The sequence below is a fragment of the Meles meles genome, chromosome 18, assembly GCF_922984935.1.
Source record: "Meles meles chromosome 18, mMelMel3.1 paternal haplotype, whole genome shotgun sequence".
In the NCBI taxonomy this organism is placed as follows: domain Eukaryota; kingdom Metazoa; phylum Chordata; class Mammalia; order Carnivora; family Mustelidae; genus Meles; species Meles meles.
In genome coordinates this window covers 52,191,368-52,214,286 of record NC_060083.1, presented here as the reverse complement: position 1 = coordinate 52,214,286, position 22,919 = coordinate 52,191,368, and the positions used below count along the sequence as shown (strand labels likewise).

General features: G+C 44.2%; 1 protein-coding gene across 1 annotated transcript in view; it reads right to left on the bottom strand.

Annotated features, from left to right (window-relative positions):
• Nucleotides 1-1,145: 1,145 nt before the first annotated feature.
• Nucleotides 1,146-22,919, bottom strand: part of CEP112 (centrosomal protein 112) — a 409,934-nt gene continuing 388,160 nt past the window's right edge. Inside the window, exons 25-27 of the mRNA XM_045984701.1 lie at nucleotides 6,047-6,148; nucleotides 2,080-2,144; nucleotides 1,146-1,258 (exon numbers count right to left, since the gene is read on the bottom strand). Coding sequence (XP_045840657.1) covers nucleotides 1,255-1,258; nucleotides 2,080-2,144; nucleotides 6,047-6,148 — 171 coding nt within the window. The 3' untranslated portion in view covers nucleotides 1,146-1,254. The remainder of the gene's footprint in view (nucleotides 1,259-2,079; nucleotides 2,145-6,046; nucleotides 6,149-22,919) is intronic.

The window sequence follows — 22,919 nt, the reverse complement described above, 5'->3', positions numbered from 1 at the left end:
AGGAAAGGGTAACTAATCCTTGGACGGCAAACAGCAGAGATGGGCGTGGGAGACATACAAGAGTTTTGAAAAAGCATACAGAAACGTTCCGCCCTGTCCTGTTACAGAGAAGGCGGTGATCACGGCCCTGCCCGTGGTCCAGCTTTTCCCGGCTTCTCCGAGGGCCCACCGCGCACACCACAACGCGGAAAGAAGACCGAGCGTCCACCCACTGGAGGGCAAAATTGCCTCGGCAAACAGGGCTGACCAATCAGCCTAGACCACAGACCAGTATAGAACACAGACCAATCAGCAATGACCAATTAGAATCAATGTGCTGACTGGTCAGTTGGGTGGAGACAACCATCCAATCAGGGGAATACCACCATATCCACAGAGGAAAACTGGACCAATCACAGCTCATCTGCCACTATGGGCCTCGGGCTTGCGTGTCCTTGGGACACACCCCTATGCTTTTAGGCTTTCTTAAAGAGCATCAATTAATAGGAAAATGAAAACAACCACCATAAAAAGAGAAAGCAACAATAAAACCATGGCTACTACATAAAATTCTTACAGCACTCTGGCGTCCCAGGGTTAGACGACACCAATGCGACAACTCCTTAAACTGGTATGCAGATGACCCAGCGATTTTTATTCTAAATCAATGAATGGATGTGATCTCCGACGGGACATAAGGTATTTTCCCCCAAAGTGCAGTTTGAGATTGTCAGGATTTTTTAGGGAGGAATGCCAGGTACAGGTCATACTTATTTTGGCAAATGAGGTGCAATAAAAACTAGAAATAAAATTGATAAGTACAAAATATAATGTTTTAATAATATATGAACATGAACATGAGAACGACGTAAGCATGTTAAAAATTGTGATACGATACTACAAACGTGATTTTGATCATACGAAACTGGTAAAATTCTATACAAAAGCATCAACAAGGCATATTATGAGAAATCATTTCTTTCCCCAATATAAGCAATTCTCAGCACACGCTCAAACGCACGTGAATATGGAAATGCGAAATAAAGGAATGTTAAAAAAATAATAACTTGGGCAGACACAAATAAAACCACCCCAAAGCATATGAGTGATGCATGTGTTTATGATCTTAATTACATTTAAGTATTAAAAAATGCCATTGATCTCACAGTTTACAGTATGCAAGTCTTCAAACCTGCTGGAAGAAATCCACAGTGTGGCCTGGACAGTGACGTCCACTGCCCTCGCCCTGAGCTACGCAGGTAAGCCTTCCTGCAGTTACCTGAAAATCAAAAGACTCAGTTAATGATTTTCTCCAGGTCTAATGGGTATGTCAACAATAAACTAGGTCCTAACTCGGGAGGGACTGGATAGCAGTTTAAAAGGCTATTTGATATCAAAATTTCATCATTTATGCCCAGAAAGGATCCGAGCCCATCTGCACCAGGCAACAGAATCTTTTGAAAGGTGAATGATTCACAAGGTCTTAACTCTTAATCCAACGCCAAATAAGGGCTTTGGCCTTTCACTGCACGAAAAGGGAGGTTGTCTGACTGACTTAGAGCAGGTTAACGTAATCTATGTCCGTGATGTCTCTCTCTGGGAACCCCGGACTAAAAAGGCAGCCTTGCGAAGCACACGCTGAGGGCACTAAAGTCACGGTGTTGCCACACCACCGAGCCGTTTATCTGTTTTGGGCTGGGAGAACATCTGCAAGCAGTGCCAAACCTCCAGGGGATACGGGCCTTTGAAGATGTGGGCTACCACGCTAAGGATTGCATCACCGCGCTATCTTAAAAGACGGTCTCCTTAACCCTGCAACTGGGCTTCAAGACAATGTCTTGTCGGGACTGTGCAGGGGAGGCCCAGACTTGTCAGGCACCTGTGCGTCCTCTCATTCTGCTCCGATCGTGCTAAGCACAGTGATTATGAGAGGTGGGTGGCTCTTCCAAGATGGGCTATTTAATTTACCAAATCAGTATGTTTTCCCCAAAATTGATACTATGTATAAGCATTTTAATAAAGACCCTACTGTCAACCCAGGAGGCTCACAGGTGCCGACAACAGAAGCTAATCAGAAGGCCTGAGGGGAGTGGGCTGTACCTTCTGCTTTGGTATGTAGTCAGCTCTTCTTGAAGGACGGATGCTCTCTTCTGCAGAAAGTTAACCTAGAAAAAGACACCGTGGAGGAGCAGAGGTGAATGTGGCTGAAAGGGCATTGGGATGTAAATAACGTGGCTCCCTAGATAAAAGGCAGAGGATTCGCTGAATGTCAGTGTACTTCTCAACTTTGCTCACACAGCATCCTTCTTGGAAATCCATCCGAGCCTGGAGAATCCATTCGATCTCCTCGGAGCCATCTTGGTCTGGCCCCAGCCCATCCCTGGGACCCCATCTCTCCTCCCAACCTCCCCCTCATCGCCACTTTGTACACCATGTCCTCCCGACTCCTTTGCCCTTTGGCCCGGGCCATGTTCTCTCTTTGGAGTGCTTGGCTAACTCTCTTCCATTTATCCTCCTCTGCCACCTCTCCTACTGACTTCCTTGACGCCTCCCCAACCGCTCCCCGCCTCCTAGGCAAAGTCAGGGCGACTCCTCTGGCCTCCTACTCCTGCGCTCCATTATTAGTACTTCTTGAACTGCCTTGGGGTTATTTGTTTTCAAATAACCGGAGAGCTCTTCTGGAACAAGGAGGATGTTTCTTCATCTCCGTGGCCCAGCTTCTTTCATGGGGCTGGCTGGGACGCTGGTGTTCACTAGCATGTAATGAATGAATGAGGAAGGAGAAAGAAAAGTACTGTGTTCTGGAAACCTCAGTTCATCCTGAGGATTCCCTGAAGTTGGAGAGGCAACGCTGGTAGTGGAAAGAGCCCAAGCCAGAGTTAGGCCAGCTTGGATTCAAGTCCTGGCCTGGCGTCGAAGGCTCTAGGGAAGTTACTTGAGCTCTTGATGCCTCATCTGGGAAATGGAACCGATGGCAGCTGCTTCCCAAGGTTAGGAGGACTGCGGGATAAGCCCAGTAGAAGCCGCACAGCGCATTCTTGTAGATCAGATCTTCACAGTGTGGTTCTTTGGGAAGCATACATTTCTATATAGTATTAAAGATCCCTGTATCAGGTATGACTTCAAAAGCACCTTACACAAGCAAATAGAAGCGGTTTGGGGGTAACTTCTGCTATGGCTCCATGTAATCCAGTCAGTGGCATTCGATCATTTCAGAATTGTTTACCCTTGCCACTTTGGTCTGAACGGAAACCATGGCAACGGTTGATTCCGAAGCCTAGTTAGGCAGAGAACCCAGCCGGCAGAGCAGCAAACGTGCTCCCGCGAGAGGATATGGGTCCATATCCAAGGGGTCCCCCTCGGTTTCGCTTACTTGTAATAGCACCCCGGTTTTCATTCCAGCCCATTGCTCAAATGACCCACAGGACGATTGATAATGTTGACAGATGCAAGGATTACGCCGATTCGGCCTCCCTTCCCCCACCCTGCTTTGCAATCGGAATCCCAGCAATTTTCAGAAAATACAGGCACCTGTGCTTTCAAACTAAATTTGCACACTCCACGGCCGGCGACTCCCCTGCACAGCTGCCAGTGCTGAGGCCCTCACGCAGCTGGCAGCCCTCTCTTTCTGGGTCAACATCCGGTTTTCCGAGGCTGAAGTGGCTTTTATTACAGCGAAATGATGTGAATGATAACAGAAGCCCCGCAGGTGGCTATCACATTTCTTTCCTTGGTTCTTTTCTTCTAAAAAACCCAGTCTTCTAAAGGTGCCAGGTCCTCCACCGCTGACCCTATGGAAGCTCTCCTACAAAGTTAATGGGTAAACCGCGCTGCAAGAGGAGATTTAACCCTTTCTGCGTTAACGCTTTCCTGCAGTATTTGGGGTTATAGGCAGCAGCGAAGGAGGCAGGAGCAGAGCCAACAGTAGTCCACGGAATGATAAATGATAGAATGAACATTTCATCTTCAGAGAAGAGGCTTTGGACGGAGGGGAACACACACGGGGTGGCCGACATTGGCTGCCCGTGCTTTGTCCTGCACATTCTAAAGAGCGCCTGTGAATATCATCAAATCCTACCGGTTCATAAATCAATTTATTGAGTACCTACTACGTGGCAGGCACTGTTCTTGGCACAGAGAACCAAGACCGCTTTCCTAGAAAAAAGTATGATTTCCTGGGGCGCCTGGGTGGCTCAGTGGATTAAGCCGCTGCCTTCGGCTCAGGTCATGATCTCAGGGTCCTGGGATGGAGCCCCGCATCGGGCTCTCTGCTCCGCAGGGAGCCTGCTTCCCTTCCTCTCTCTCTGCCTGCCTCTCTGCCTAACTTGTGATCTCTCTGTCAAATGAATAAATAAAAAAAATCTTTTAAAAAAAAAGTATGATTTCCTTTTTTTTTTTTAAGTTTCTTAACAGAGACATGATTTTCAAATATTTTCTCCTATGCCATGGTTTGTCTCTTCAATTTCTGAATGTTGTCTTTTGAAATATAAAGTTTTAACTTTTAGCAACGTTCAGCTCATCTGGTGTTTTCTTCTGCTGCTTGTGTTCTTGGTGTCACAGTTAAAAAAATAACTCCCACCTAACCCAAGGTGCAGAGTCACTCCTTCATCTAAGAAGACTTCTTCTTAGAGTTTTGTTCAAAGAGTTTTGTAGCTTTTTAGCTCTTGCATTTAGGTCTGTGACCCGTTTTGAGCTAACTTGTTGAATTATCTGATCGTCCCAGTGTTTTCTTTCCATTTTCCCTCAGTCTTGGAACATTTGGAAACCAACTGACCAAAAAAAAAAAAAAAAAAAAAAAATCTAAAATATTTATTTTTAATATATCTATACATCTCTTCTCTCTATCTATCTATCTATGAAAGGTTCCCCCCTGAACCTCAGTTCTGTTTCATTGATCTCTGTGTCTATCCTTTTGTCAATATCACACTGTCTTGATTACGACAGCCTTGTAGTGACTTTTGAAATTGGGAAGCATGAGCCCTCCAAATTCATTCTTATTTTTTCAAGATGGTTTTGGCTACTCTGGGTCCTAGCTATTATTTTTCATCAGCCTCAGTCATACGAGGATTCTTAGACATACAAAGGGAACATGATTGTTTTAGGGGAAGCGTGCGTTTTAGGTTCCTAAGTGCATTCGAAGTGGGAATGTGTGGATTCTTTCCCAGGTTAGGCAGACTAGCAAGAGATCAGATGTCAGACCAATAGATCAGACTAGCAACAGACCAGATTCTAGAAGTACCTGGAGAAAACTGATGTTGGAAGTTGTGAAATAATTTTAAGCATCTAAATTTACACCCATCGCCTCTCTCACACTGTATTTCATAACCTATACCAAGAACTACACATTTCGGCAAGAAATATTTAACCGAATTGTTTGAATACCTTGTCATTATCCTGCTTGGGATTTAAAATGCATCTTGTTGTGTCTAACAACCATACAGAGACACCAGAATAAAAATGCTTCTAATTTAACCACAGTTTCTGTTTCTCTGCCCTTTTGCACAGTCAGGAATCCCCAGTGTGCCAAGCGATGGCATTTGGGGCCTGGTACCAAGAGGAGCAAGGGGGAGGCTGTATGGGAATGTGCACTGTAAATGAGGGAAAGTGACCATAACTGAACACTACAATTTCATGGAAGCTTATAAGAAAGTCTTATTGAGATAATGAGTTCCAAAACTAGTAAGAAAAACTTAAAAAAGAAATCCAAACAGGGGACCTGGGTGACTCAGTCGGTTCAGTGTCTGCCTTCAGTTCTGGTCATGATCCCAGGGTCCTGGCATCGGTCCCCATATCCCATCGGGGTCCCTGCTCAATACAGGGGTGGGGAGGCGGGGTCCTGCTTCTCCCTCTGCCCCTCCCCCAGCTCATGCTCGCTTGCTCTCTCCAATAAATAAAATCTTAAAAAAAATCCAAACAAAACCCAATTCATCCTGAGTTGTACATTATGTTTTGTATGTTACTACATTAATTTCTGGCATCAATTCAGAATTAAACTTATTTGTGAGTCTGTTTTCAGGATATACACACCACCTGAACCCTGAGGAAACGCCTTGATTCTAGGAATTACCTGAGACTTCAGGGAGGAAATGGTATCTTCCAGTTCTTGTCTTAGAGACGCTGGCATCAACCCTTTGAATTTGGTTTCATATTCTTGTCGTATATAAGTTATCTAAAGTGAAAAAAAAAAAGACAGCTTACCAATTTTTCCACAGAAATGATTGTTTTACATTTAAAATAGTAAATAATAGTATCTATTTATCACAAAGGTAAGTTTGCTGCATGTGGCCAAATGAAGACGAAACAAAGGAGACAGAGTTACAAACTGGAAAGGCACCAGGTCTGCCCTTGCCAGTCTGGGACAGACAGAGTCTGAAACACCTGTATTCCTTGAAAATCCCTCTTAATACAATTTTCAGCACGTGATCAGTAAAACACCTGTCGTCTCCTCCCCGCTCGTGATATCACACTACGCTGACCTTCTCCTGATCAGGATGTGGCTTACGGTCATGATGTGCTGTGATTTGAGGACAACTCATGCTATGTTGTTTTGATGAAGACACTCCCTCCAACTGGCTAGGCACGTGGGTGTCTGAGAGAATGGACAGGACAATGAGGACAGGAGTAAAGAAGAATCTGTGCAGCTCCAAGAGGACTCCAAGAGTCCTCAACACAGGTGGACCCAACAGTCTTGCCGCTGTGAGCCTCTCTGGCTCCTGGGCTTCCCTCTCCCTCCAGAACACAATCAAGTCTGGGCTCACCTAACTGACGGATCCCTGCGCTGGTAAAGCAAAGTTTGGTGGCTCACACATTCATTTCTCTAAAAGCAATAGACAGAAGCAAGGAAGGCAGAAGAAAAGTCTTTGGAGGGCTATGCCTGTGCAGGAGGGAGAGGTACATGAGTGTGAGTATGTGTGTGTGTGTGTGTAATGTGTGTCTTGGTGTCTTTCTCCTGTTGATTTCTCTTCCTCCTAATCTGAGATGCAACAGATTTTAAAAAAGGTTTTGCATGTAACTTAACTGAATATTAAAGCAGAATTGCACAGTATTCCATAAATGATTCATTGGACGCATCTGGAAATAAGGTAACATACTATGAAAATATGTGCAACTGAGCTCATTAGACAAGTCTGTGCATTGATTTACTGAGGATAATTTAAAATGATCGGCCTTTAATTCCCAACTTTTCTTAGACTAAACTGAATTAAGAAATGTGTTCTAACAGTTCATTTCATTATCCACTAAAATCCCACTGCAGGGGCGCCTGGGTGGCTCAGCGGGTTAAAGCCTCTGCCTTCGGCTCAGGTCATGATCCCAGGGTACTGGGATCGAGCCCCGCATCGGGCTCTCTGCTTAGCTGGGAGCCTGCTTCCTCCTCTCTCTCTGCCTGCCTCTCTGCCTACTTGTGATCTCTATCTGTCAAATAAATAAATCTTAAAAAAAAAAATCCCACTGCAAATGTTCTAGAATATGATTTTTCAATTTTTGGCAAAGTGTTTCTTGACATATGTTATAATCTTGTGATTTACACCTAAAAGGAAAAAAGAAGAATAAGGAAACAGGATCTCTCCCCATGATGTAATATTTGATTTTTCCCACCTTCTCTTCTTGGACTCAAGTTCAATAGCTAGATCAAAATGAAAGGCACATGCAAAGCAAAACACGTGCTTTATAAACCAGATCTTAAGGGCAACATTTGTTGAGGGTCCTCAAGCTATTATGTTGACTAGATTTTTCTATTGTTCAACACTGGCTCTCAAATTTTAAGCTACTACTCTTTCAAAAGGGACTCGTGTGTGCTGACTTATATCCTTGTTTGGTTGGAGTGGCTGCCCACTGTCTGTACATTTGTAAGACCACTGAGCTGGGTATAATAATGCCCTGCCCCACTTCCTTTCCCTGAGGACTCTGGTGACTTTCTTTGCAATATCCTCTGGCATCATGTGTTCCTATGAAGTCTGAAGCCAGGCTGGGTTGTTTGCTGTAATGAAGGTGTCTTTCTTTCTCTGCTTAGATGCCCGTGTGATTTTCTTTTTCCTCGATTCTGGAACTCCACTGGGATATGTTTTGGTACTTTTCTTGGGACATTGTGTGTGCCATTTCCATCTTTTCTTGGGGCCATCTTCCCTCAGTTTTAAGTACTTTGGAGGTGAAGGTCAAGCACTTAGGTTCTTCTAAGCTCATAGTTTCTCTTGACTCCCTTGTCCCCCCTTCACTTTTCATATCTGATGGCTTCCTTCTACTGGGGGCTGGGCCACAGGCAGCAGAGAGCAGTGTGAGAGCAAAACTGCCCTTTGATCACCCAATCGCATCCCTTTTAAATTCAGTAGGCTCTATTTTGCAACCTTTTTTGAGGACCCGGGCATTTCCACTTCCTGTCAACTTCTCCTTTCTTTTTATGATTTCAGTGAATCTGAGTAAACTTAAAATGAGCTCTTGGAAAATCTGAAGTGACCTCACTTATGAATGAGACTATCGACCAGGAAAATGTTACTACCCTGAATCCTTAAACCCAAATCCTGAATTTGAAAATCATTATACCAAGCAGAATCCTGTTACCTTAATAAAGTCATGGAAAACTTGAATCTGTTTTGCTCTGTTTATAAGGTCAATAATGTTGCTACCAGCAAACATTTATGGAGTACTTCTGATGTGCTGGACCCAATCCTAAGTGCTTTATAAGTGGTGAATCCTTCTGACACCCCAGCGAGGTAAACACAGAGAGGCGGGAGAGTCATGATGGGAACTGAAGGAGTCTAACAACTGTCAAGCACACGTTCTTAGCCACATGCCCTGCTGTTTCTCAAATAATCTTTCCAAATGCTGAGATGTTTCTTCTAGCCCCAAAGGAAAAGGACACCACAGACACAACCAGTTAAAGAACTTTCATCCATTACACACTGGTGCTCTCCCCAGTAGAACAGAGGATGAGGAAGGGGGAACCATCCTTCCAGACATCAATCTGTTTTTTTGTTTTGTTTTTGTTTTATGACTACAATAACAACGACGACAAAAATAATTCATTCCTCACACTCTCCCAGTGGTTAAAATTTTTAATTGAAGACTAATTTAAAATAATCTCTACAAATGCAAAGCACATATTGCCCTAAACTAGAAGTTCCATACATCCCCCACAAAAGCACAGTTTTAAGGTCCAGCCAGTGAAGGCTATATCTAAGTTCGTCACGTGGCAAAACGAGAAAGAGGAAGGAAAGGATTAGCTTATATTCCTTCCTATCACTTTGGATTCCTGCTACTATTTTTCTATCCCCACCTTTGAGCCAGGATGAGTTTGAGGGGGACTATCGAGGGGGTGATAATGCATCTATAGACTAATCACAGTCTACGAACTGCCAAGCACGCCAGTCTCCCTTCGTCTTCCTGCCTTCCCACATTTCCCTTGTGGTCTCAATCTGGCCTTACAACAGATCAAGAAGCCAGAGGAAGCCAAACTGACCGGAGCAAAGGGTTTGATGGACGTACAATTCCTTTAACTAAGGGAAACGAAAGTTCTTATATATAAATCTATCTTATTATCAGGTCTGAATATTCAAATTTTCATTAGCATACACTGTCCAGTTATACTAGTGAGTGCGGTATTAGTTTATTAAATGCAGAAGCATTCAAAGACCGTTCTCACTTGAGTAATTCTAGAAAGGCATCTTCAGGACTAAAGTTTTGGCTCATTTCCACCCCTCCTCAGCACTCCCACTGCCCTCTAAAATCGCTGTGCGTGATTATCTTCTCTTCCACATTCCTCAACCACCTCATGCCAGATAGACATCAGCCTCCCCGTCTCCCTTTCCTTCAACCTTCTTTCCTTTAGCAAAGGAAAATTAGGAATCGTGGGATGTCATGACGATGACACGACATTCGTGTAATATAGTAAGACCCCTGGGCGCAGAGGGGAAATGGTGTAGGTATAACACAGCACCCACGTGACCAAAGACAGCTGTGCCCCGCGCCACGGCAACAGATCGCCCGCCTTTCCCTCAAAAGCACAGGCACTGGGGGGAGGAGTTAAGATGGCGGAGAAGTAGCAGCCTGAGACTACATCAGGTAACAGGAGGTCAGCTCGATAGCTTATCTAAACATTGCAAACACCTACAAATCCAACGGGAGAGCGAAGAGAAGAAGAACAGCAACTCTAGAAACAGAAAATCAGCCACTTTCTGAAAGGTAGGACTGGCGGAGAACTGAATCTAAAACGACGGGAGGATAGACCGCGGGGGGAGGGGCCGGCTCCCGGCAAGCGGCGGAGGAACGGAGCACAAAATCAGGACTTTTAAAAGTCTGTTCCACTGAGGGACATTGCTCCAGGGGCTAAACCAGGGTGAAGCCCACGCGGGGCCAGCGTGGCCCCAGGCCCCGCAGGGTCACAGAAGGATCGGGGGTGTCGGAGTGTCGGAGAGCTCGCAGGTATTAGAACGGAGAAGCCGGCTTCAGAGACAGAGCCGAGGACTGAACTCTCAGCTCGGGGTTACCTTGAACTGGTCGCGGGCTGGGTGAGCTCGGAGCGCGGCTAGAGGCTGGGGATACGGGAGTGATTGGGTGCTGTCCTCTGGGGGCGCACTGAGGAGTGGGGCCCCGGGCTCTCGGCTCCTCCGGGCCGGAGACTAGGAGGCCGCCATTTTCATTCCCGTCCTCCGGAACTCTACGGAAAGCGTTCAGGGAACAGAAGCTCCCAAAAGCGAACCCGAGCCGATTACTTAGTCCGGCCGCCGGTAAGGGCGGTGCAATCCCGCCTCGGGCAAAGACACTTGAGAGTCACTACAACAGGCCCCTCCCCCAGAAGATCAACAAAATATCCAGCCAGGACGAAGTTCATCTATCAAGGAGAAAGCAGATTCAATTCCTAAGACAGCAGAGCAATTCCAGAGGAGGAGAAAGCAAAGCACGGAACTCATGGCTTTCTCCCCATGATTCTTTAGTCTTGCGGCTACTTCAATTTTTTTTTCTTTTTTCAATTTTTTTTTTCTTTTTTCAATTTTTTTTTCTTTTTTCTTTTTTCTTCTTCTGCTAAATTTTTTAAAACTTTTACCCTTTTCTTTTTTAACGTTTTTTGACTAGTTCATCTAAATATATATATTTTTTCTTTCTTTTTTATATTTTTTTATTTGTTTTATTTTTTAAATTTTTTTCTTTTTCTTTTTCTTTTTTTTTTTTTTCAGAACCTGTTTTTATCCCCTTTCTCCCCCCCACAATTTGGGGTCTCTGCTGATTTGGTTACAGCGCATTTTTCCGGGGTCTTTGCCACCCTTTTAGTAGTTTATTTGCTCCTTCATACCCTCTTATCTGGACAAAATGACAAGGCGGAAAAAATCACCACAAACAAAAGAACAAGACACAGTACCAAAGGCTAGGGACCTAATCAACACAGACATTGGTAATATGTCAGATCAAGAGTTCAGAATGACGATTCTGAACATTCTAGCCGGGCTCGAAAAAGGCATGGAAGATATTAGAGAAACCCTCTCTGGAGATATTAAAGCCCTTTCTGGAGAAATTAAAGAACTAAAATCTAACCAAGTTGAAATCAAAAAAGCTATTAATGAGGTGCAATCAAAAATGGAGGCTCTCACTGCTAGGATCAATGAGGCAGAAGAAAGAATTAGTGATATCGAAGACCAAATGACAGAGAATAAAGAAGCCGAGCAAAAGAGGGACAAACAGCTACTGGACCATGAGGGGAGAATTCGAGAGATAAGTGACACCATAAGACGAAACAACATTAGAATAATTGGGATTCCAGAAGAAGAAGAAACAGAGAGGGGAGCAGAAGGTCTATTGGAGAGAATCATTGGAGAGAATTTCCCTAATATGGCAAAGGGAACAAGCATTAAAATCCAGGAGATGCAGAGAACCCCCCTCGAAGTCAACAAGAATAGGTCCACACCCCGTCACCTAATAGTAAAATTTACAAGTCTTAGTGACAAAGAGAAAATCCTGAAAGCAGCCCGAGAAAAGAAGTCTGTAACATACAATGGTAAAAATATTAGATTGGCGGCAGACTTATCCACAGAGACCTGGCAGGCCAGAAAGAGCTGGCATGATATATTCAGAGCACTAAATGAGAAAAACATGCAGCCAAGAATACTCTATCCAGCTAGGCTATCTTTGAAAATAGAAGGAGAGATCAAAAGCTTCGAGGACAAACAAAAACTGAAAGAATTTGCAAACACCAAACCAGCTCTACAGGAAATATTGAAAGGGGTCCTCTAAGCAAAGAGAGAGCCTAAAAGTAGTAGATCAGAAAGGTACAGAGACAATATACAGTAACAGTCACCTTACAGGCTAATAATGGCACTAAATTCATATCTCTCAATAGTTACCCTGAATGTTAATGGGCTAAATGCCCCAATCAAAAGACACAGGGTATCAGAATGGATAAAAAAACAAAACCCATCAGTATGTTGCCTACAAGAAACTCATTTTAGACGCGAAGACACCTCCAGATTTAAAGTGAGGGGGTGGAAAACAATTTACCATGCTAATGGGCATCAGAAGAAAGCTGGGGTGGCAATCCTTATATCAGATCAATTAGATTTTAAGCCAAAGACTATAATAAGAGATGAGGAAGGACACTATATCCTACTCAAAGGGTCTGTCCAACAAGAAGATCTAACAATTTTAAATATCTATGCCCCTAACGTGGGAGCAGCCAACTATATCAACCAATTAATAACAAAATCAAAGAAACACATCAATAATAATACAATAATAGTAGGGGACTTGAACACTCCCCTCACTGAAATGGACAGATCATCCAAGCAAAAGATCAACAAGGAAATAAAGGCCTTAAATGACACACTGGACCAGATGGACATCACAGATATATTCAGAACATTTCATCCCAAAGCAACAGAATACACATTCTTCTCTAGTGCACATGGAACCTTCTCCAGAATAGATCACATCCTGGGTCACAAATCAGGTCTCAACCGGTATCAAAAGATTAGGATTATTCCCTGCATATTTTCAGACCACAATGCTCTGAAGCTAGAACTCAATCACAAGAGGAAAACTGGAAAGAACCCAAATACATGGAGACTAAACAGCATCCTTCTAAAGAATGAATGGGTTAACCAGGAAATTAAAGAAGAATTGAAAAAATTCATGGAAACAAATGATAATGAAAACACAACAGTTCAAAATCTGTGGGACACAGCAAAGGCAGTCCTGAGAGGAAAATATATAGCGGTACAAGCCTTTCTCAAGAAACAAGAAAGGTCCCAAGTACACAACCTAACCCTACGCGTAAAGGAGCTGGAGAAAGAACAAGAAAGAAACCCTAAACCCAGCAGGAGAAGAGAAATCATAAAGATCAGAGCAGAAATCAATGAAATAGAAACCAAAAAAACAATAGAAAAAATGAATGAAACTAGGAGCTGGTTCTTTGAAAGAATCAATAAGATTGATAAACCCCTGGCCAGACTCATCAAAAAGAAAAGAGAAAGGACCCAAATAAATAAAATCATGAATGAAAGAGGAGAGATCACAACTAACACCAAAGAAATACAGACAATTATAAGAGCATACTATGAGCAACTCTACGCCAACAAATTGGACAATCTGGAAGAAATGGATGCATTCCTAGAGACATATAAACTACCACAACTGAACCAGGAAGAAATAGAAAACCTGAACAGGCCCATAACCAGTAAGGAGATTGAAACAGTCATCAAAAATCTCCAAACAAACAAAAGCCCAGGGCCAGACGGCTTCCCAGGGGAATTCTACCAAACATTTAAAGAAGAACTCATTCCTATTCTCCTGAAACTGTTCCAAAAAATAGAAATGGAAGGAAAACTTCCAAACTCATTTTATGAGGCCAGCATCACCTTGATCCCCAAACCAGACAAGGATCCCACCAAAAAAGAGAACTACAGACCAATATCCTTGATGAACACAGACGCAAAAATTCTCGCCAAAATAATAGCCAATAGGATTCAACAGTACATTAAAAGGATTATTCACCACGATCAAGTGGGATTTATTCCAGGGCTGCAGGGTTGGTTCAACATCCGCAAATCAATCAATGTGATAGAACACATTAATAAAAGAAAGAACAAGAACCATATGATACTCTCAATAGATGCTGAAAAAGCATTTGACAAAGTACAGCATCCCTTCCTGATCAAAACTCTTCAAAATGTGGGGATAGAGGGCACATACCTCAATATTATCAAAGCCATCTATGAAAAACCCACCGCAAATATCATTCTCAATGGAGAAAAACTGAAAGCTTTTCCGTTAAGGTCAGGAACACGGCAGGGATGTCCATTATCACCACTGCTATTCAACATAGTATTAGAAGTCCTAGCCTCAGCAATCAGACAACAAAAAGAAATTAAAGGCATCCAAATTGGTAAAGAAGAAGTCAAACTATCACTCTTCACAGATGATATGATACTATATGTGGAAAACCCAAAAGACTCCACTCCAAAACTGCTAGAACTTGTACAGGAATTCAGTAAAGTGTCAGGATATAAAATAAATGCACAGAAATCAGTTGCATTTCTGTACACCAACAACAAGACTGAAGAAAGAGAAATTAAGGAGTCAATCCCATTTACAATTGTACCCAAAACTATAAGATACCTAGGAATAAACCTAACCAAAGAGACTAAGAATCTATACACAGAAAATTATAAAGTACTCAGGAAAGAAATTGAGGAAGACACAAAAAAATGGAAAAATGTTCCATGCTCCTGGATTGGAAGAATAAATATTGTGAAAATGTCTATGCTACCTAAAGCAATCTACACATTTAATGCAATCCCTATCAAAATACCATCCATTTTTTTCAAAGAAATGGAACAAATGATCCTAAAATTTATATGGAACCAGAAAAGACCTCGAATAGCCAAAGGAATATTGAAGAACAAAGCCAAAGTTGGTGGCATCACAATTCCGGACTTCAAGCTCTATTACAAAGCTGTCATCATCAAGACAGCATGGTACTGGCACAAAAACAGACACATAGATCAGTGGAACAGAATAGAGAGCCCAGAAATCGACCCTCAACTCTATGGTCAACTAATCTTCGACAAAGCAGGAAAGAATGTCCAATGGAAAAAAGACAGCCTCTTCAATAAATGGTGCTGGGAAAATTGGACAGCCACATGCAGAAAAATGAAATTGGACCACTTCCTTACACCACACACGAAAATAGACTCCAAATGGATGAAGGACCTCAATGTGAGAAAGGAATCCATCAAAATCCTTGAGGAGAATGCAGGCAGCAACCTCTTCGACCTCAGCCATAGCAACATCTTCCTAGGAACAACGGCAAAGGCAAGGGAAGCAAGGGCAAAAATGAACTATTGGGATTTCATCAAGATCAAAAGCTTTTGCACAGCAAAGGAAACAGTTAACAAAACCAAAAGACAACTGACAGAATGGGAGAAGATATTTGCAAACGACATATCAGATAAAGGGCTAGTATCCAAAATCTATAAGGAACTTAGCAAACTCAACACCCAAAGAACAAACAATCCAATCAAGAAATGGGCAGAGGACATGAACAGACATTTCTGCAAAGAAGACATCCAGATGGCCAACAGACACATGAAAAAGTGTTCCACGTCACTCGGCATCAGGGAAATACAAATCAAAACCACAATGAGATATCACCTCACACCAGTCAGAATGGCTAAAATTAACAAGTCAGGAAATGACAGATGCTGGAGAGGATGTGGAGAAAGGGGAACCCTCCTCCACTGCTGGTGGGAATGCAAGCTGGTGCAACCACTCTGGAAAACAACATGGAGGTTCCTCAAAATGTTGAAAATAGAACTACCCTATGACCCAGCAATTGCACTACTGGGTATTTACCCTAAAGATACAAACATAGTGATCCGAAGGGGCACGTGTACCCGAATGTTTATAGCAGCAATGTCTACAATAGCCAGACTATGGAAAGAACCTAGATGTCCATCAACAGATGAATGGATAAAGAAGATGTGGTATATATACACAATGGAATACTATGCAGCCATCAAAAGAAATGAAATCTTGCCATTTGCGACGACGTGGATGGAACTAGAGCGTATCATGCTTAGTGAAATAAGTCAATCGGAGAAAGACAACTATCATATGATCTCCCTGATATGAGGACATGGAGAAGCAACATGGGGGGGTAGGGGGATAGGAGAAGAATAAATGAAACAAGATGGGATTGGGAGGGAGACAAACCATAAATGACTCTTAATCTCACAAAACAAACTGGGGGTTCCTGGGGGGAGGTGGGATTGGGAGAGGGGGAGCGGGCTATGGACATTGGGGAGGGGAGGCGAACCATAAGAGACTATGGACTCTGAAAAACAACCTGAGGGTTTTGAAGGGTCAGGGGTGGGAGGTTGGGGCAACCTGAGGGTTTTGAAGGGTCAAGGGTGGGAGGTTGGGGGAACAGGTGGTGGGTAATGGGGAGGGCACGCTTTGCATGGAGCACTGGGTGTTGTGCAAAAAGAATGAATACTGTTACGCTGAAAAAATAAATAAAATGGAAAAAAAAAACAAAAAAAACATGAAATCAACACACACACACACAAAAAAAGCACAGGCACTGACAGTATTTCCCTTACTCTCGAAAAAGGACCATGAAGACTGGGAACATCCTTAACTGGAGTTCGGTGTCACACTCAAGTAAAACTTACAGCCCGGGGGGTCGGCCAAATACTCATTTGGATAAACCAGAGTCTACAGACCGTACAGAATCTGCAGTTGACTCGAGCCAATGGGATCTCTCCGGAGGTAAAAACTCAAAGTGATGGTTGAAAAAAGCGAACCTGGAAAACCTTAAAATTGCACTGAAAATACAGGAGGAGAACGAAAGCACATTTTGTTTTTATCGAAAAACATTATCAACTAGTCACGTTGACATGTCAAAACCATATGAAACAGGTCCCCCTCCTGTGGTATAACAAAACAACAAGTAAGATGGAAGGCTGCAGCTTTTTATACGCAACTTAGGGACGGTCTCAGCCACGGGGTATTTTACCGTAAGCTTCCACGAGCCAAGACGGCATTCGCTTCTGAAGAGGTGAGGAAAGGGGAGGCCACTGGTGCCCCCTGGGGTTCCCGTGTCACGTGTCCCTGCACAGTCATTTGTGAATTGTTTTCTGAGTTAAGAGTGAAGCAGTTTGGGAAAATGACTGTGCCTGATATGACTTTAGGAAATCCAAGTGAGAATTTGGGGGGTCAGCTCAGCAGAGGAAAGAGGGAACTAAGTCAGACTTCTACTGATGGCATCTCTGAACAATTGCCCCACTTTTCTGTGTCGCCCCAGGACCATTCCAGTCCGGGATGCCTTCATCTCGCACCCGACCCATGGCAATACCGGGTATGTTGGTTTTTATTTTTTTTTTAATTTTTAAAAAGATTTTATTTATTTATTTGTCAGAGAGAGAGAGAGAGAGAGAGAGAGCAAGCACAGGCAGACAGAATAGCAGGCAGAGGCAGAGGGAGAAGCAGGCTTCCTGCTGAGCAAAATGCCCCATGTGGGACTCGATCCCAATCATGACCCGAGCTGAAGGCATCAGCTTAACCACCTGAGCCACCCAGGCATCCCTGTTGGTTTTGATTTTTGATTCAAATTTTCTTAACATTTGAAATCAGGGATGCCTGGGTGGCTCAGATGGTTGAGCATCCGCCCTTGGCTCAAGTCATTATTTCCAGGTCCTGGGATTGAGCCCCACGTCAGGCTCCTGGCTCAGCAGGGAGCCTGCTTCTCCCTCTCCCTCCACCCTCCTCGCTCAAATGAATAAATAAAAATCTTAAAAAAAATTTACAATCAAAGTAAAATCCTTTGGTAAGACCAACAAGGTCCCGCACAATCTGGCCTCTATCCACCTCGCATCCCCCACCACGGGATGGTCCTGTCACTTCCAGACACCAGGTTCGCTGGCTTCTTTCTGACTGTTCACCAGGTGCCTGGGTGATTTTCTTCACAATAGGCCCTTTTTCCTTTCCTTCTGCCTACTTTCCTGTCCCATGCAATAGTCTTCCTCAGTTTCCTTTGGAGAATGGGGGCCACACCAGCTCTCTCTTTCAAGCTGTGACCCACTCTCTTGTCATTTAGCTGGCAAGGAGCCCTCTCAGCAGTTTTGTCTCCTATCACTGCTGGGACTTCTCTCCCAACTGCCTCTGCCTGCTGATGGGCTCGGGACCCTATACTCGCAGCTTTGGCTTCACTCACCACTCTGGGGTTCTGTTCTGTTTCCAAGTCACATGTGGATGTCCCTCCTGCTTTTGACTCTGAATACATTTTACTTTTCTCTCTCTCTTTTTTTTCTTCAAGATTTTAAAATTTATTCATTTGAGAGAGACAGGGAGAGTGAGCAACAGCATGAGCAAGGGGGAGGGGCAGAGCAGTGAGCCCTAGGTGGGGCTCGATCCCAGGACCCCGGGATCATGATCTGAGCAGAGGACAGACACTCAACCAACTGAACCACCCCAGTGCCCCCATTTTACTTTTCTCTTTCTTTTTAAAAATACAGTCTTAATACCTCCCTAATACAATAAGAACCCAGACTCTGGAGCGGGAATGTCAGAGCTGAATCTGAGTTGGGTTCCTAACTGCATGCCTTGGGAAGGTTAACTTCTTGGTGCCTCAGTTTCTTTATCAGGAAAATGGGAGTTATAAATTCTTGAGGCTGCCGTGAGATTTAGGTGATTTAATATATATAGAAGTTTTACAAGAGTGGCACTTAGTAAATAAATGTTCAATAAATGTTAGTTATCATTACATCACATAGTGGAGACTATCCACATATATTTCATTACATTATGTCTACATATATTATGAATTACATATATATATATATTTTTTAATTTAGCCAAGCCTCTAGTACTATACTTTTTGATTTCTGATTATTTGCAATACTAGAAATCCTCATAGCAAATTATTTGCATATATTCGCAATCAACTTCAGGGTTCCATTTAAGCCTCTTTTCACATTAGTATCTACGGGTTGAGAAAGTGCATCGTGACAAAAAGCTTCTATGAGTTCAGAATTGATTTTAAGTGAATTTGGATTTTATAATTAAAATCATCTACATATCTTTGGAAAGCAGTAGTATCTGTTTCTGACTCGTGTTATTTATCCTGGGCACTGACCGTGATTGGTGTATATGTGAGTTTTCTCAGAGCCTTGCCAATAGCTCTGGTTCATAGGTGGGGAATCATTGCTCCGTGCTGAATGATTGAAGGAAAGGATCTCAGCTTAGAACTCTCTCTCTATCCAGCCTGGATTTCTATCATTTAGTTATACACGGGAGAGTTGGCGGAACTTATCAGATGCTTCTTCTCATTGTGAATTCGTGTATTCAGAGCTGTGTCCTAGCACCTGGCTTAGCTGAGTGTCATAAAGCAAACTGAGTTTGATTGTTGAGTAAATTGCAGGCGGTCAGAGATGAAGGTAAGAACAAGAGGTCAATTTGAAGCATATATTCCGAGAGAGGGTGAACATGGGTGGGCACTATCGTGGGGGGTTTGGAGTAAGTGGAGGACATCAAAAGGATGCTGCACTTCTGAAGGCTAGTGACAGGCAGGTAAGAGGTGGGGGACACAGAGAGGAAGGTTACTGGGGGGATCTGATAGAAGGCGAACAGAAACGTGGGGGATGTTTCTCTGCAGTGGGCCTTTGTGCACCATCAAGTTTTTGCATGGGCTTCTAGGGGCGTGAGCATAGGAACCTCATTGGTTTGATACTGAATTCCAATGTGGTTTAAAGAATAAGAATGAAAGAAATTGTAGTAAAAGATGATGCCAAAACAATGTCCCAGTGCAGCTGAGAAAAAATGCTCTGCCTTGAAGGAATCTCGTTTTTATTGGGGTTAAGGTATCATGCGTTGCCACAGCAACTGCCAAGAGAGATCCATTCTAAGGAAGGTGCTCTGCGGCGGAGCTGGTGCACTTTGATTCTCAAATACAAAGTGAAAGTGCAGAAGGAACCATAATTTTCTCAACAATCTTCAAAATATTTAATTTTCCCCTCTTTCTTCTATATGGTGTTATCTTATGGTTCTTTATTCCAACAGGGGTCCCCTCAGACCGAGGCAGCGGCTCATAGGACTCCCTCGTTCCCTGTATATCGGGACCCCGAGCCTCCCGGGAAAGGGGGTGGTTGATTAAGGAAGCCGCCACCAGCCCCTCTGGTGGGAGGAGAGAGCATGAACTAGTTTCTGGAAAGTGTTGTGGTTTTAGGAGGAAGGAACAGTTTTCTGGTACTTCGGAGAAAGCGGTGGCCTGAGGGTGAAGACAATGGTCTGAACCATGCACTTCAGTTAGCTTTGGATGCTCTAAATTCAGCTGCACGTAGCTGAAAAGATTCCTGACAGCAAAAAGAAAGCCGGGTCTCATAAGTCTATTCATAAGAACCAACACATACAGAAAAGATGGGAATCAGGTATGATAATCAGAGGCCAGAAAATGACCATTAAACTGCCCAACTCTGTCCACGAAGCAAAGACCTAGATACATAAGATAACTGAGGTCGTGGCAGGAAATAAACACAAATGAATATTAAAATTTTGGAGGACCTGTTGCACATAAGCGGATAACCCCTTCCCTCCTGATGTCGAAGAAAAATCCGAAACCCTATTTTTAGAGTTCCTAGAAACAAATGTGGCCTTTAGAGTTACTCATTTCGAATTTCACAAGGTAATGTGTGGTGGATATTTGTTTCACCCTCTAAGCATTCCTTCCAGAGGCTTCTGGTTACTGGAATACACGCCTCCCCTCACACAGTCTACCCCAGGCCATGGGTTGGGGGTGTGTGCACGTGCACGCACATAGTATGTGATAAGGCCTAGCCAGTCATCACACCACATTCCCTCTGTGCTGGGATCATCTGGGGCCTGGGTACCGATCCAAGTTGAGGTAACCGGAGTCACCAAGAGAGAGACATGGGACAAACCCTCTCACCCACTAGACTTCACCCAGGGGATGTCATGGGGTTCGCCAGCCATCTTGCTACCACGAGTGAAAGCTGGACTGAGAGGGGAGACAATCCCGAGGAAAAAGAGCTGCAACTGAAGAGAGAAACCAGGTCCTTTGTCCAGCTGACCCCGAAGTTCGCCCTGTCCTTAGATTTCTCAGTTTGGATTGCATTTTCTGTCACTTGCAACTCAAATAGTCGTATTGAAACAAGGGAGAACGGGGAGAATATTAACTTGCATCTACGTGTTGTGTCTGTTTGACAAAGGGTCAGCAAACTCTGGCCTACAGGCCAGGTCTGGCCCAGCACCTATTTTTGTAAATAAAGCTTTACTGAAACGCAGAAATGCTCATTTGCTTACCTATTATCGGTGGCTGCTTTTGCATGTCAATGGCAGAGCTGAGGGTTCTGACAGACTCCACAGGTTAAGCTTAAGCCCCCAAAAGGTCGGTGGACCCCTGCACTAGACTGAGAACCCCAAAGTGGGCAGCACGCTTGTCCCGCTGACGGTGGCCCCGCCAGCATTTATCTCGGGGCGTGGCATACGGTAGCAACTCAACAAACATTTGCTAAGTGAATGAATGACTCAACCCTCACAGCGCCCTCCGCTAGGTTCGTCTCATCTTCAGACGACAGGAGCTTCAGAATGTCTAGATTAAACAAATCACAAAACCTTTCCTGACACACAAAGAGCATCTGTCTGTGAAGACCATGACGGTCCTGTAGTCTGTAATCAGCACTGAGGCTACGGATAAGCAGGCCAGCTTCAGAGCGGAGAACATCCGAGGCAAACCCCCGGTCCGCAGGGCTGCTGAGATTTGCCCTGAGGGAGGGGAGCTGGCTTCATCCCTGTCCTGCCCCCTCCTCCAGCTTCCTCCCCCCTTCCCTAACCACCAGACTTCCTATAGGGTCACTGCATTAGATGACCCCTGCTTCCTGGTGTGTGTGTGTGTGTGTGTGTGTGTGTGTGTGTGTGTGTGTGTGTGCGTTTCTCCTGAAATTAAATGCTGGCTCCTTTCTCACTGCAATATATTATTTTGGTTTCTAAATGTTTGTCTTCTGAACAATACCACTGCTGGAAGCAGAGACCGAGAAAGGCGGCGTGGGGAGCCTGGGGAGGTATGTGTTGGAAAACGTGGACACCGGGAGGGTCGAGTTTACGGGAGTTAAAGGGAAGCAACGTGTCCACTTTACTTCGGAAGGTCCATCTCTGAAAGGGTTTGGAGAGAGCACACTGGGGAGGGACAGGGTGGTTTTCACTGTTCTCCTCTCAGAGAAAGTGGGTCAGCCCTTTCTGCATGGGGCCAGACTTCGTGCAAAGTAAGTGTCCATCCACGGAGGACCAAAACCATGCCCAAGGGAGGAGGGGAAAGGCTCCTGAGACTTTTAACTGACTTTCTTAAATAGAAGACCCGCGAAGACATTCGGAGCGACACTGATATTCGGTATGGCTGGTCAGGGTTTTGGAGTCTATTTGATATTTCCTCTTCATGCACTGAAGGAATGTTGAAACACTTGGCATATGGTAAACGCTCAGCAAACACTGTTCTTATGAGTTAATGATGAACAGAGCTATGGTTGAATAGGTAGTCGGGACCCCGAAATTATGGAGGGCAGGAGAAGCCATCCACCGAGTTTCGGTTGAATGTAGCAGAAAATAAAGAGAAACGAACACTGACACTGCTACAGCAGGCACCGTACGGAGGAACGGGTGCATAACCTTCCCCCTGTGGTCAAGACGCCATTCAGTCCTTCCAGAAAACCTGGGAGACAGATAACATCTCCCATTTCACAGATGAAGAAATACACCCACAGTGAGTTTCTGCTAGAGCGGGGCTGACATCGGACATCTAAACCCCACTGTGCCCACTCACGGTGGGGCCCTGGGAGGTGGTGGGGAGTGAGGAGGATTCATCTGGAAATGCTGCAGAGAGATGTCAGGAGAGGAACAGCCCGGGCCTCGGGGACAGCGGGAGTGGCTGGAGTGATGATCTAGGAGAG